Source organism: Sceloporus undulatus, chromosome 1 (assembly GCF_019175285.1).
Source record: "Sceloporus undulatus isolate JIND9_A2432 ecotype Alabama chromosome 1, SceUnd_v1.1, whole genome shotgun sequence".
In the NCBI taxonomy this organism is placed as follows: Eukaryota; Metazoa; Chordata; class Lepidosauria; order Squamata; family Phrynosomatidae; genus Sceloporus; species Sceloporus undulatus.
Window position 1 is genome coordinate 205,183,360 of NC_056522.1, and position 13,322 is coordinate 205,196,681.

Below are 13,322 nucleotides of genomic sequence, written 5' to 3' on the forward strand. Positions count from 1 at the left end.
GTAATGCATAGACTTAAGCTTGTGTCTTGAAAATATAGAGAATTAAATCATATTGAATTTACAGGGACTTACTTTTGAATAAATATGCTTATGACTGCTTTATAAGCCACAAGTATTTTTATCTGCTGGACAAGATGATGGTACTAAATCATTCTCAGATTATTCTACTTGCTCTTTTCCATTTATTTTCTTCATTTTTTTATTAAGCACTCTTATGGTTGCCAATATTTATCTCATAACATAGTCCCAAAACACAAATCATTACACCACTTGATTACATATTAGAATTGTTACTATTATAGCACAGATGCAGCTCTAGTAGGACTGTGCATTCTACTGGAAAGATGTTGATTCCGGAAGGCTCTTAAATCACTACAGTGGGCCCTTCACATTCACTGGGGTTAGGGGCACATGGCCACTATGAAAAGGAGGAACACCACAAATAAAACAAACACTATTTTTTTTTTTACTTGAGAGAACATGGGTCCTCCAGCACAAATCTATGGTCAACATCTGCCAGAAACTGATCACAGAATTACCCTAGAGGACCTATAAATGTCTAGAGAAGTATTTTCTTTAGGAATCTCTTGGTCCTCCAGCACAACTCTATGACCAACTTCCAGCAGAGTTGCACTGGAGGACCTAGAGATTCTTAGAGGGAACATACAGTATTAATCAAATCTGCATACAATCAGATTCGCAAAAGTCAAAGCTGCAAATGTGGAGGGCTGACTGTATTGCATATTAGAGACCGAGTGCCCAAACTCAGTGGTGTTCCTGCACCGGGTGCCAGTTCCCTCTTTCTCCTTCCTTCCCCTTTCTACCTTCCTATTCATCCTCCTCCTCCATATCCCCCTTCCGTGCCAGTTCCCTCCTCCTCCTTCCTTCCTCCTCCTCTTCTCCCTCTTCCTCCATGCCCTCCCACGCAAAACTCCTCTGAACAAATCTTGCCAAGACACCCTATGATAAGTTTGCCTTAAGGTTACCATAAGTTGGAAACATGTTGAAGACACACAGCAACAAACAACTACAGTTCCCAGAACCCCAATCTCAAGGGGTGGGACCTCCAGCCAGAACGCTGGCGTTGCTGGCCAGCTTCTTGCAGCCCCATTGTCCTGGAGCAAACTGGGCCGAGGAGCCAAGCCGCGCATGCTTAAACAAGGAGCCAGGCCGTGCATACTCATGCTCTGCCACCCGCTCCTTCCACTGGTGGCTGTTGTGCCCTCACGCATGTCAGAAATGGCACGCATGCCATGGGTTCACCAACATGGGGACATTCAGATCTTCACTCCCTGATGTCTCTCCCATGTTATATTACTGCCCACTATCCAGTTCAAAGGAAACTGCCACCATATGTACTGCAATACACACTACACAGCCACTGTCAATGTTTAGAGATGCTCTATAGTACAGTATACACTTGTGAAAAAAGGTTTGCAACTACAGCTGAAGATGGGCTTCGCAGTTTTTTCTAAAGAATTAATTTATCACTGAAAGGCCATGGAAAAATCATAAATAACTTAAAGGTTAGGAATATGTATGACAGACTAAATTGGAAACCTCTTCAGACAGGATTAAACACCTGGGTTGGCACTTCTTCTTCCTTGAGTTACCTGGAAAGGTTTTAAATATAACTACGGATACAAGCAGTTGCCATTTATGGCCACATTTTTCCCACAAGGCTTTGGTCAGAGACATTTTGCAACAAGCCAATTTAATGCATTAGTTTAGCATACACACATTTGTTATTCTGTCTGCCTTGTTAGTTGGAATGTTGTTGGAAAGAATTAGGTTTGTTTGCAAAAGAATTTTGTGTGGCATCCTACATATTTATTTTGAGTACAATCATGGCTCAGGCTAATACATCAACAGGCAGCAGAGGGAATTGTCTTTGCACATCTGTGTACTACTCTGACAGTGAATTTCTAGTGAACCAGCACACAGTGAAAGTCTCATTTTCAAAACAACAATCTTTTTGCCCACTACCAAAGCATAAGATTAAAAGGGGCATCCCTCAATTTTTGTAAATAAATAGCCTTCCAATAACCCCACAAAAAAGTCACTTTGTTTTCTTTACCATTCCTTACAGGAAGAGAAGGAATCCTTAGGAAAATTCTCTCTCCCTTGGATTCACTAATCTATCACTTCTGCAACCATTTTTCTGACCCAACATTATCAGCTGATATTTAAGTTGCTGCTGTAAGAAAGATTAAAGCCTGATACCATCTGAAAACCAAGACGTTAACTTTCAAGTGGTATAGAAAATTCATTTTCTTATCCTGAGAGGTCATTTGTGATACATATATGATTAATCTCTATAAATCCTCATACATGTCTATGGAAGAACAGGCTGCACTGTGGCGGTCTGCCTCAAATAAGATGTTGAACACTACCTTGTGTGACAACACATTTGAAATAAAGGCATACAATTACCATTTATAACAGATTACAGCATGCAGGGAGAAGAACTGTTGCCTTGGTGCGAGAAGCACTGTTGTGCAGAAGTACTACAGCTAAAAACAACAGGATTCTGCAGAGAGGGAAGAAAGCAAATAATGCTTTCATCGTTATCCAGGCAGCATCATTATGAAAGGCCTCTTAACCATTTATAAATGATATGGTCATCATTTTATATTTAATCATTAGTGCATTAGAGCAACAGACTATGGTCAGCATGTTCAAAGAAATGCGGCTTACCTAGTGGAGGGGGCAACACATTTTAGGAATGCAACATTCATAATACAGCTAATGTGCTGCACAGATACAAGCCTGAAAAGTAAGGCTATTATGTTTGGCAGAGACTACAGAGTAGCATTCCATGATTGTTCCCCCTTTGAATGTGTTGGATAGCAAACCCCATCAAACTTGGAAAATGTGAAAGTCAGAAACGAATACATCTGGAGTGGACAGAGCTGGGGAAGATTGCTGTATGCTCCTCCAGAGAGAAGTAGAGAACTTTTTTTAAAGTCAACAACCACACTGAAGCTATGACCAGTATAATCACTGTTGTTGTTGCTGTTGTTGTCTGCCTTCATGTCACTTCTCTTTTATGGCGGCCCTAAGGTGAAACTATCAGGGGGTTTTCTTGGCATGGTTTGTTCATAGGGGGTTTGTCTTTGACTTCCTTTGAAACTGAGAGAGTGAGATTTGCCCAAGGTCACCTAGTGGTTTCCATGGCCAACTGGGGATTCAAGCCCCAGTCCCCAGAGTCACAAGTTAGTGCTCAAACCATTACACCATGTTGGTTCTCAGTGTAATCATAGAACAAGAAAAAAAACTTCTAATACATCTCTACCTATATATAGTATTGTATAATCACCGTAGAGCTCATACAGTGAAGATTAATGTTTTACTGCTGCTATATAACCACAGCAGTTGCAGTTAAATTAGAACTGCATGACAAAGCAATTGTTTTCATGAATAGGACCTTCTATTACTAGCCAATCAAATTTCATTTTTATTATCAGTATAAAAAGTTTCTCGCTTATAACTGAACTACCATGCATACCTAATAAGAAAGCAGGCCTCAAAGAAAAGAGAGGATCAGAAAACAAATCCATTATTGTTTTAAGCAACGAGTGGGCAACCCTGGTTCTCCAGGTGCTCTTAAGACTGCAGCACTCCAAATGAGTTCTTTTATTTTTAATACCACTGGTGCCCTTCAGTGTACCACTTCTTTAGAGCAGTCTTCCTCAACCTATTACCTGCAAGATGTTTTGGAGTGCAATTCCTACTAGTTCCAAACAACCCAGTCAATGATTCCAGCAAACATAGCCAATGGTGAGAGACCAGAGGAACTGAAGGTCAAAATATCTGGAGGGTAGCAAGATAAGGAAAGGTACTTTAAAGCTTAAGCCATCCTTGTCTTGAGCAGGGGGTGATTCTGTGACATCAACATCTTTCCAAGCTTCCAGTTTAGGAACAGGAATCTTTTTCAAGGATCAAGTGACACTGGGGAGGGCAAGAATACATCTTGTATGGAAAAGAAAAAGGAAAGAGATGTGCTGTCTTACAGATTACCATGGCACTGGGTACAGCCCAGTAAGAAATGAGTACAATGAAAGAGAGAGACAGATGTACAGATCTTGCACCCAAGTTCTACAAGTTCTCCTTCTATAACAACAACACAAAAAAATTAGCTATGCAAGTGAAGGGGAAGATTAATGTTGCAAAATTAATGCTTAATTTTAATTGAAAACTCACTGGTAGCAACAGTTCCTCCAGTATATTAAACCTAATTTGCAAGATGTTGAGTTTCTAAAAGCTTTGTACTATTAAAAATGGAAATAAAAGGAATCCATGCAACAACAAAAAAATCTTACTATGAGAAGGAAAAAGGAATCAAAATTACATTTCTCAACCACACAGAAGACCCCCCCCCAAAAGAGGTTGTTTTTGGTTTCCTAAGTCGACTCACAAATAACCAAAAACTACTGAAAGTTACAATAGCAATAGCAGCTTCATTTATATACCGCTTCATACTGCACTAAGCAGTCTCTAAGTCAGTGATGGTGAACCTATGGCACACGTGCCAGAGGTGGCACTCAGAGCCCTCTCTGTGGGCACACATGCTATCGCCCTAGCACAGAGTTTGCCAGAGTTTCTTACTAGAAAGCCATAGGGACATGGCACTTTGCAATAAATAAGTGGGGTCTGGGTTGCAGTTTGGGCACTTGGTCTGTACACAGTTCAACATCGCTGCTTTAAGTGGTTTACAACTGTAAGCTAATTGCCCCCAATAAGCTGGGTACTCATTTTAGCAACCTCGGAAGGATGTTTGGCTGAATCGACCTTGAGCCCCTGGCTAGGATTGAATTCATGTGAGTGAATGGCTGCAGTACTGATATTTAAACACTGCGCCACCAGGGCTCGTTGGCATAATTATTCACCCACATTTTAGCAGAATGATAAATTCTGCCAAATAACAAGAACAAGGTCTTAATGAAAAAGGATTTTTTAAAATGCATGTATCCACAAGTCATTTATTCTCTCATATTACTACTGCCAATGAATACAATAGAATTATTTATTTGTATTGGGTACAAAATTAAACAAGCATCTCAATTATATAATTCCTTTATTTTATTTTTAAAATCTAATCCAACTGGATAGTGGTCATCACTACCAAAATTCTAATGTCACATACACAGGTTGCCTCAGTTATAGAAGACAAAATAGTAGCAATGCCTTCTGGCATTATGATGAAAAAATTGGCCTGAATCAGATAAGCCAAAAGGGGTGCAGACCGGCTGTGTTGGGGGCATAGTGTCTATATAACGCAGGTCTCAAATGCAGCCTGAACTAAAGGTAAAGAACCATCTTGAAAAGGAGCAGGAAATAATAACTCCTTTTCAGAAGCTGGTTTAAAATAGCAGCAGTGGGGTGGATTGGAGACGGTTGCGTGTGGATGCTGCAGCAATGGGACAAGCCGTGCCGGTGCGGCCCCAATCCACCCTTTTTTGGCAGTCTGTTTCACTGCTTAGTCAACTAACTCTATGGATTTGTCCATGTATTTCACAGGAAGTTACTTACTTAAGTCCAGTCAATCAGAACAACTATCAATTTATTATGAACACACTCTTCACTACAGGATCATAGTCTGGTTCACAGAAGCATCTTCACTGCATATAGACTCATCAATAGACCGAACTGCAGAAATAATCCAGTTTGAGACCACTTTAACTGCCCTGGCTCAATACTAAGGAATTCAGGGAACTGTAGTTTTGTGAGACATCTAGCCTTCTCTGTCAGAGAGCTCTGGTGCCATAATAAACTATAATTCCCAGGATTCTCTAGCACTGAGCCAGGGCAGTTAAAGCGGTTTCAAAGTAGATTATTTCTGCAGTGTGTTTTGGATCAATATGGGTCCCATTTTGGGAAAAGGCAAAATATAAATTAAATAAAGATAAAATTTATAAATGAAGCACTACAAAGCAGTGATAGCGCTCTGCTCAAGAGTCAGGCACAACAACTGGGGTAAAGCACTCCTCTGCCGTCAATCACGGAAGAGGAGATGAGTAGCTTCTGCACTGTATGTGTGCATGTGCATCAGTAAACATTAAAAATAAATCAGCAGATAGTTGGGGGGAGGCATTTAGACTTCCCTGCCTTATTCATGATCACTTAGTGGGATGCAAATGGAGGAAGAGAATTGCATGGGGGAGGCAATCAATGAGAGTGTAAACTGACAGGATTGAGAGGTAAACAATAAGGCTATTGGTTGATAGGTTTTGCATGCTGGGAAGAGAAAAGGCACATCCTTTTTGTACTGATTTGAATTTGGGTGCAGGAAATGTGTAGCAGTCAGTACAATTTGAGTGCTGTCTATTTTGGTAGGTATGGCAATAATGGAGGTCACAGCAGACCAGTAAATGTGAGGTGAAACTGATTTTCTTCTTCTATCAGTATAGACAACTTTCTGTCAAGAAAACAGAAGACTACGTGCTGAGGAAGAAACATATTTCAGTTTAAAAGACTAATACAGTTGTTCTTAAACTGATCTGGGGGATTGACAGCTTCCCCACACGCGCATCAGCCAGGAACTGGCAATATATTTGTACCCACTGACTGCAACTGTTTCTTTTGTTTGCTTGCTTGTTTGTTTGTTTGTTTGTTTGTTTTAAACTCATTGTGGACTGCTCCAGTCCACAGACCACCACACTGAGTAAAACTGGAGTAGATTACTTTCTAGATAAAGATCTGTGCTGACACAACATCCATATGCAAAATGTCCAAAGGAATTAAAAAAAACCATAACACCACCACAAAAAATGTCCTCCTCCTTTCTTTCTTCCATCCACCTCATGCCCCATTTTATGCAACACCCAGTTACTCCCCGGTCATATCTTTTACTACCACCCCCTTTAACCTATTCTTAAGAGACTATCCATAAACTAATAAATAAAGTTCTGCCTTTTCAACAGAGGGAGAAAAAACAGCACTGGAAATCAACAAGTGTAACAAGCTCAGACAGTAGGCTAATTTGGATGTACACTGATGGTGCTGTGTAAACAGATGAAAACTACAATACAACTTGCTAAGTCTCTCTTATTCAGTATTCCAAAATCCAGAATATTCAAAAACCAAAACTTTTTTCATGGATGGCTGAGATAGTGCCACCTTTGCTTTCTGATGATTCAATGTGTGCAAACTTTGCTTGATGTACAAAATTATTTAAAATATTGTATAAAATTACTTTCAGGCTATCTTTATAGGATGTATTATGAAACATAAATGAATTTTGTGCTTAGACTTGGTTCCCATCTCAAAGATATTCATTATGTACGTATATGCAAGTACAGGTATTCAAAAATCCAAAACATTTCCAATCCCAAGCATTTTGAATAAAGCAGACTCAACCTGTAATAATAATGGCACCAGATTCCCAGATTATCTGCAATATATTTGCAAAGTGTCCTGGCTCCCACTACTGTATTCAGATTGTGCTTCACAGAGTAACAAGTAACTGTCCCCATTGCCTGGGCCACCAATTTGCACCTGGCTACAACTACACAGGGGACGTGACTAAGACGCCAATTCTGACAATTGTTAGGTTGGAAGGTTGGCAATTCAAAGCCCAAGCACTGCGTAACAGTGAGCTCCCATCACTAGCCCTAGCTTCTGCCAACCTAGCAGTCTGAAAGCATGTAAATGCTTTCCTACTTTGGGTTTTTTTAAACAGAGGCTGGATGGCCATCTGTTGGGGATGCTTTGATTGTGAGTTCCTGCATGGAAGAAGGTTGGACTGGACAGCCCTTGTGGTCTCTTCCAACTCTATGATTCTATGAAATGCAAGTAGATAAATAGGTACCACTTCAATGGGAAAATAAACAAGTGTTTCGTGCAGTCACGCTGGCCACATGACCACTGGGATTGTCTTTGGACAACGCTGGCTCTTCAACTTAGTAACAGAGATGAGCACCACCTCCTACAATCAGTTATGACTAGACATTCATGTCAAGGGTAAACTTTTAACTTTTACAACTACACAGAAAGATATAATTATATTTTATACCTGGCTGCAGTAAGTGAGTTCCAGCCAGGCAGGCTCAAAATGGGGCAGCCTATATTCCCAGGGAGGAAGCCTCTTCGCAAGCCACAAGCCATGGGTGGATTTACGGGGAAAACACAAGGAGCTTCTGCAACCCTGAATTCTGCCTGTACCCCTAACAAGGGATTTAAAGGTAACATGGAAACAGATCAAGAAAAACGTGTTTTTCTGGACTACAGTTCAAAGTGGTTGTGCTGGTTAGAGAATTCAGGGAGATTTACGGTAGTCCAGAAATATTGCTTCTCCGAGCAGTGTGCATGGAGGATACCAAATTATAAGACAACTCTGGTGACCCTACAGTTATTGTTGCATGCTTCCAAGTCATGGTCAACTTATGCAGACAGTAAGGTGAACGGACCACATTTCTTATTTTTTTATTTATTTAATTTCTATGCCACCTTTCTCCCCAAGATGGCTCACAAATAAAATCATTTCAACCTTTACAATAAAAATTTAAAAACAATTAAAAACATCTAGCTAGAAACAGTATAAAATTATATAAAACATACTGAAAGTTAAAAGCCATAACTAGAGCTCATACCCTTTATAAAAGCCTCGCTGACACAATTATATACTAAACGAACTGAAATAAAGCACTGCTTGGATAAAAATGTCTTTGCCTAGCAAGATTTGTTCACATGGCCTGGGCCTTTGCTTTGTCCAAGGTCATTCAATGGCTTTCCATGGCTGAGCAAGGATTTGAACCCTGCTCTCCAGGATTCATTGACAGCCCATGCCACTGTATTTCCCATTTCTGCTTACGGTTGTGAAAGCTGGACAGTGAAGAAATAGGTTGACAGAACAAAAATAAACTCATCTGAAATGTGGTGCTGGAGAAGACTTCTGCAGATACCTTGGACTGCTAAAATGACAAATAAATGGGTCCTAGAGAAAATCAAGCCTGAACTCTCCCTAGAGCCCAAATCATGAGAAGACAGGACTCGCTACAGAAGTCAATAATGTTTGATAAGATAGAAGGCCATAGGAAAAGAGGAACACAACATTCCAGATGGTGAGACATGATAAGTCCGTGGTCCTTATCACACGTGAGACTGGAACTCCAATTCAGAGACAATACTATGGCGGGATACACACCGCCATATAGTACGTATACAATACGTACAAGATGGTGCCGGCCCTTCTACATGGCCGGCGCAATCTTTATGTACTGGACGCATAGCGTCCAGACGTGTCGCGGCGCTAATGACGTAGCAAATGCGCCCTTGGCGCTTCGCTACGTCATCCGTGCGCCGCAGAAAGAAGCTCCGAAATGGAGCTTCTTTTTTGCTCCGCGCGGGAGCCGCGCGGTTTGGATGCTGTGGCTCCCTCGCGGAGCAAATGACGCCGGCGGGGGAACGCCGCAAAGCGGCGGTTTGTATCCCGCCAAAGTGAAGGAGAAGCAGAGTCAATTCGGATCCAAGGCAATTCACGTGAATTATCACACGTGAAGAATGAAACTGTGATGATTCCTGAGTCAAAGCGGAGCAAGTGCACATTATATTATCACACTGGTACATACCATGCAGAGTCAACGATTCAAATTGGGACCCCTGAGCATGCTCAGTGGGGCTCTGAACGCATCATGAACCTTTGCACTTCTGGAGTGAAGAAAGGGGCCACTTCCTGGTTCCAGTTTCACGTGAATGGTAGCCTCACATGAATGATAGGGAATGTCACCTATCCCTACATGCCCTCTGCTTCATCCGAATGTATCACCGGCAAAATTATTATTATTATTATTATTATTATTATTATTATTTTGCAGTGAAATAAAATTTTTATTAAGAATAATAATATTTCCTTAATAATAATAATAATAATAAATTTCTTTCACTGCAAAATAATCAGTGTAGAAGCTGCAGGTCTACTTGGAAGTAAATCCTTTGGATCTGAAGGAGACCCATTTTGGAGGAGTGCAGAAATGATCCTGTTTCTCTTATTCTCCATGCTCCCTAAAGTACCACCTCCCTGAATCCAATCCACTCTCCTTCCCTTTGTAACAGTTGTCTTCTCTTAAGTTGCATCCGCACTGGAGAAATACAGTGGATCCTTGTTATACGCTGGGGTTTGGTTCCAAGATCCCCCGTGTATAACAAAATCCGTGTATGCTCAAGTCCCATTAAATATAATGACATAGTAAAATGGTGTCCCTAATAAAAAATGGAACATCAAGGTAAATTTATACTTTTCTGGAACATTTTCAAACCATGTATGCTTGAATCCGTGTATAAAAAAATCCATGTATAAGAAGGGCCGACTGTAATCCAGTTTGACTCCACTTTAACTGTCCTGGCTGAGTGCTGTGCAATGCTGGGAGTTGGAGTTTGTCATGGGATCCTTGGCTCAAAGCTATGGAATTCTGGCAGTTGGAGTTTGTTGCTCCCCCCAGCCTCCGATGGCCCCCTCCGTTGCTCCCATCTCTCCCCCCAGCCTCCTGCTTCATTCCCTTCATCCCTGTCAGCTACATCCAAACATGCCCTCCGTTCTTGAAGGCGCACCGGAAGCAAATGGAGCAAAATTGCAGTGCAGCATCATAGGAAATGTGGGACCCCCTAAGCCTCTCTGCTCAGGTCATGCAGGTTGAGGCCCATGACCTCCCTGATTGAACCCATTCATCTGGCATACGGTCTTCCTCTCTTTCTACTACCTTCTACCTTTCCTAGCATTATTGACTTTTCTAATGAGTCCTGCCTTCTCATAATGTGACTGAAGTACCCTAACCTAAAGATAGCAAGCCTATCATGGAGTTTTCTTGGCAAGATTTGTTCAGAGGCACTTTGCCATTGCTATCCTCTGAAGCTGATTTTGATTGCCATCTCCTGAGGCTGACATCATGTGACTTGCCCAAGGTCACCCAGTGGGTTTCCATGGCTAAGCTGGGATTCGAACCCTGGTCTCCAGAGTCGTAGTCCAACACTCAAAGCACTATACTGTATTGTAATATAAAAGTATAATTTTAATTTTGCTTGCTGTTTATGTCACAACTATTGCCATGACGTGCAGTGATATATGAGAATTATGATGAGTACAATTAATAGAAAAAGAAATTACTAAGGATTCTAGATGGTGTAGTATAGGAGGTCGTCAATGGGCAGGTGACCACAGTCCTCCTTTTTCAGGACATGCCCTACATTTCAATGTTCTACAGGAAAATTCTAAAACGTCCTCCATTTTGAGCATGACTAAGCAGCATAAAATTACATTTATACATATTGTGAAGTCGAAGGCTTTCATGGCCGGCATCCATGGTTTTTTGTGGGTTTTTTGGCCTATGTGGCCATGTCCTAGAAAATTTTCTTCCTGACATTTTGCCAGCATCTGTGGCTGGCATCTTCAGAGAATTCTCAGCCATACTCAAAATGGAGGACATTTACATTATTTTTAGCTTTTATTTAGACATGATCTCCATTCTGAGTATGGATAAGGAGAATGAATTCACATTTATATGAGTGTTTCTAGCTTTTATTTGGTCATAGCCTCCATTCTGAGCATAGCTAAAGAGCATGAATTTTAATTTATAGGTGTGTCTTTAGCTCTTGTTTGTAATGCCCTCCATTTCTTTCTTGGATGCCCTCTCTATTTTGGGCATGACTAAAAAGCTTTCCTTTAGTCATGTCCTCCATTCTGAGCATGGCTAAGAAGCATGGATTTACACTTATATTGTTTCTTTAGCTTTTATTTAGTTATGTCCTCCATTCTGAGCATGGCTAAGGAGCATGGATTTATATTTATATGAAGTGCTTTTAGCTTTCCTTTAGTCATGTCCTCCATTCTGAGCAGGGCTAAGGAGCATGGATTTATGGTTATATGAAGTGTTTTTAGCTTTCCTTTGGTCATGTGCTCCATTCTGAGCATGGCTAAGGAGCATGGACTGACATTTATGAGTGTCTTGAGCTTTGTCTTTGGTCACGTCCTCCCCTTTTTTCCTGGAAGGGCCTCCATTTAGCAGTGAAGAGGGCCGTCCTGTCTGGTCTCCCTGTCCATGGGGCATGGTGGGGTGGCCCTATGGGTGCCCAGCCCCAGCAGTGAGGCTGGCTGTGCCCCTGCCCGACACACGCTGCAGCGCCCTCACCTGCTATCTGCGTAACGAAGGCCTCGGCCACCAGCGACATGGCTGCCTGGAGGAGGGGGCTGCCTTGCCTTGCCTTTCCTTTCCCCTCCCGTCCTCAAGGAGACGGCGACGAAGGCGGAGGAGGAGGCCTCAGGGCCCGGAGGGAGAAGTGCATCCGGGGCCCGCTCCGCCCCTCAGCCCCAGCCGCCCCCGCCGACTAATCGACGCCCAGGCTGCAAGGCCGGCCTTGTTTGGCAAATGGCAAGGCTTTTCCCGGACACGCCCTCCATTTCAGCCTCCTCCTCCTCCTCCTGCCAGCTTTTCAAAATGCCCTCCCATTCTGAGCATGGCTCAAAAGCATAGCTTTGTCTCTATATGAAAGGCTTTAGCTTTTATTTTGGGACTGCCCTCTTTTTTCTCCCCCCCCCCCAACAAGCCCTCCGTTTCAGCCTCCTGCCAGCTTCAGAATGTCCTCCATCTTGGGCCTGACTAAGCAACATGGATTTATCTTTATATCGAGTGTCTTTAGCGTTTATTTTGGGTGTGTCCTCCTTTTCCCGGACATGTCCTCCGTTTCACCCTTCTGCCAACTTCAGAATGTCCTCCATTTTGAGCATGGCTAAGGAGCATGGATTTACATTTATATTAAGTGTTTTTAGCTTTTATTTGGTCATGTCCTCCATTCTGAGCTTGGCTAAGAAGCATGAATTTATCTTTTTATTAAGTGTTTTTAGCTTTTATTTGGGAATATCCTCCCTTTTTCTTTAATGTCCTCCATTTTGAGTATGGCTAAGAAGCATGGATTTACATTTAGATGAGTGGGGGGGAGTTGCTTTTTTAATATCCTGCATTATAAGCATGGCTAAGAAGCATGAATTTGCCTTTATATTAATTGTTTTATAATGCCCTCTGTTTTTCTTAAAAGCCCTCCATTTTGAGCATGACTAAGATGCACGAATTTTACTATTATATGAGTGTCTTTAGCTTTTATTTTGTAATGTCCTCCATTTTTTTTAATGCCTTCCATTTTGGGCATGACTAAAGAAGCATGAATTTAGATTTCTATGAGTGCAGTTTTATTTCATCGTGTCCTCCATGTTTCTTGGAATGTCCTACATTTTCCCAGTACCTTGTCCTCCTTTGCGGTTAGAAGGACATATCTGGTCACCCTGGCCAAGAGGGCTTCCCAACCTCTGTAGCAACCCCCAGGGTAACCCCAGC

The 13,322-nt window shown here is 41.8% G+C and overlaps 1 protein-coding gene across 2 annotated transcripts in view; it reads right to left on the reverse strand.

The window, feature by feature from the left end:
* Positions 1 to 12,353, reverse strand: part of MTX2 (metaxin 2) — a 55,402-nt gene extending 43,049 nt beyond the window's left edge. The window contains exon 1 of one of the 2 annotated variants that reach the window (XM_042440177.1): positions 12,123 to 12,353. Coding sequence is in view for 1 of the 2 variants with exons in the window: in XM_042440184.1 (XP_042296118.1) it covers positions 12,123 to 12,162 (40 nt within the window). In the remaining variant the exon portion in view is untranslated. The remainder of the gene's footprint in view (positions 1 to 12,122) is intronic. The other variant, XM_042440184.1, reaches the window with a different exon arrangement.
* Between the last annotated feature and the right edge of the window lie 969 nt (positions 12,354 to 13,322).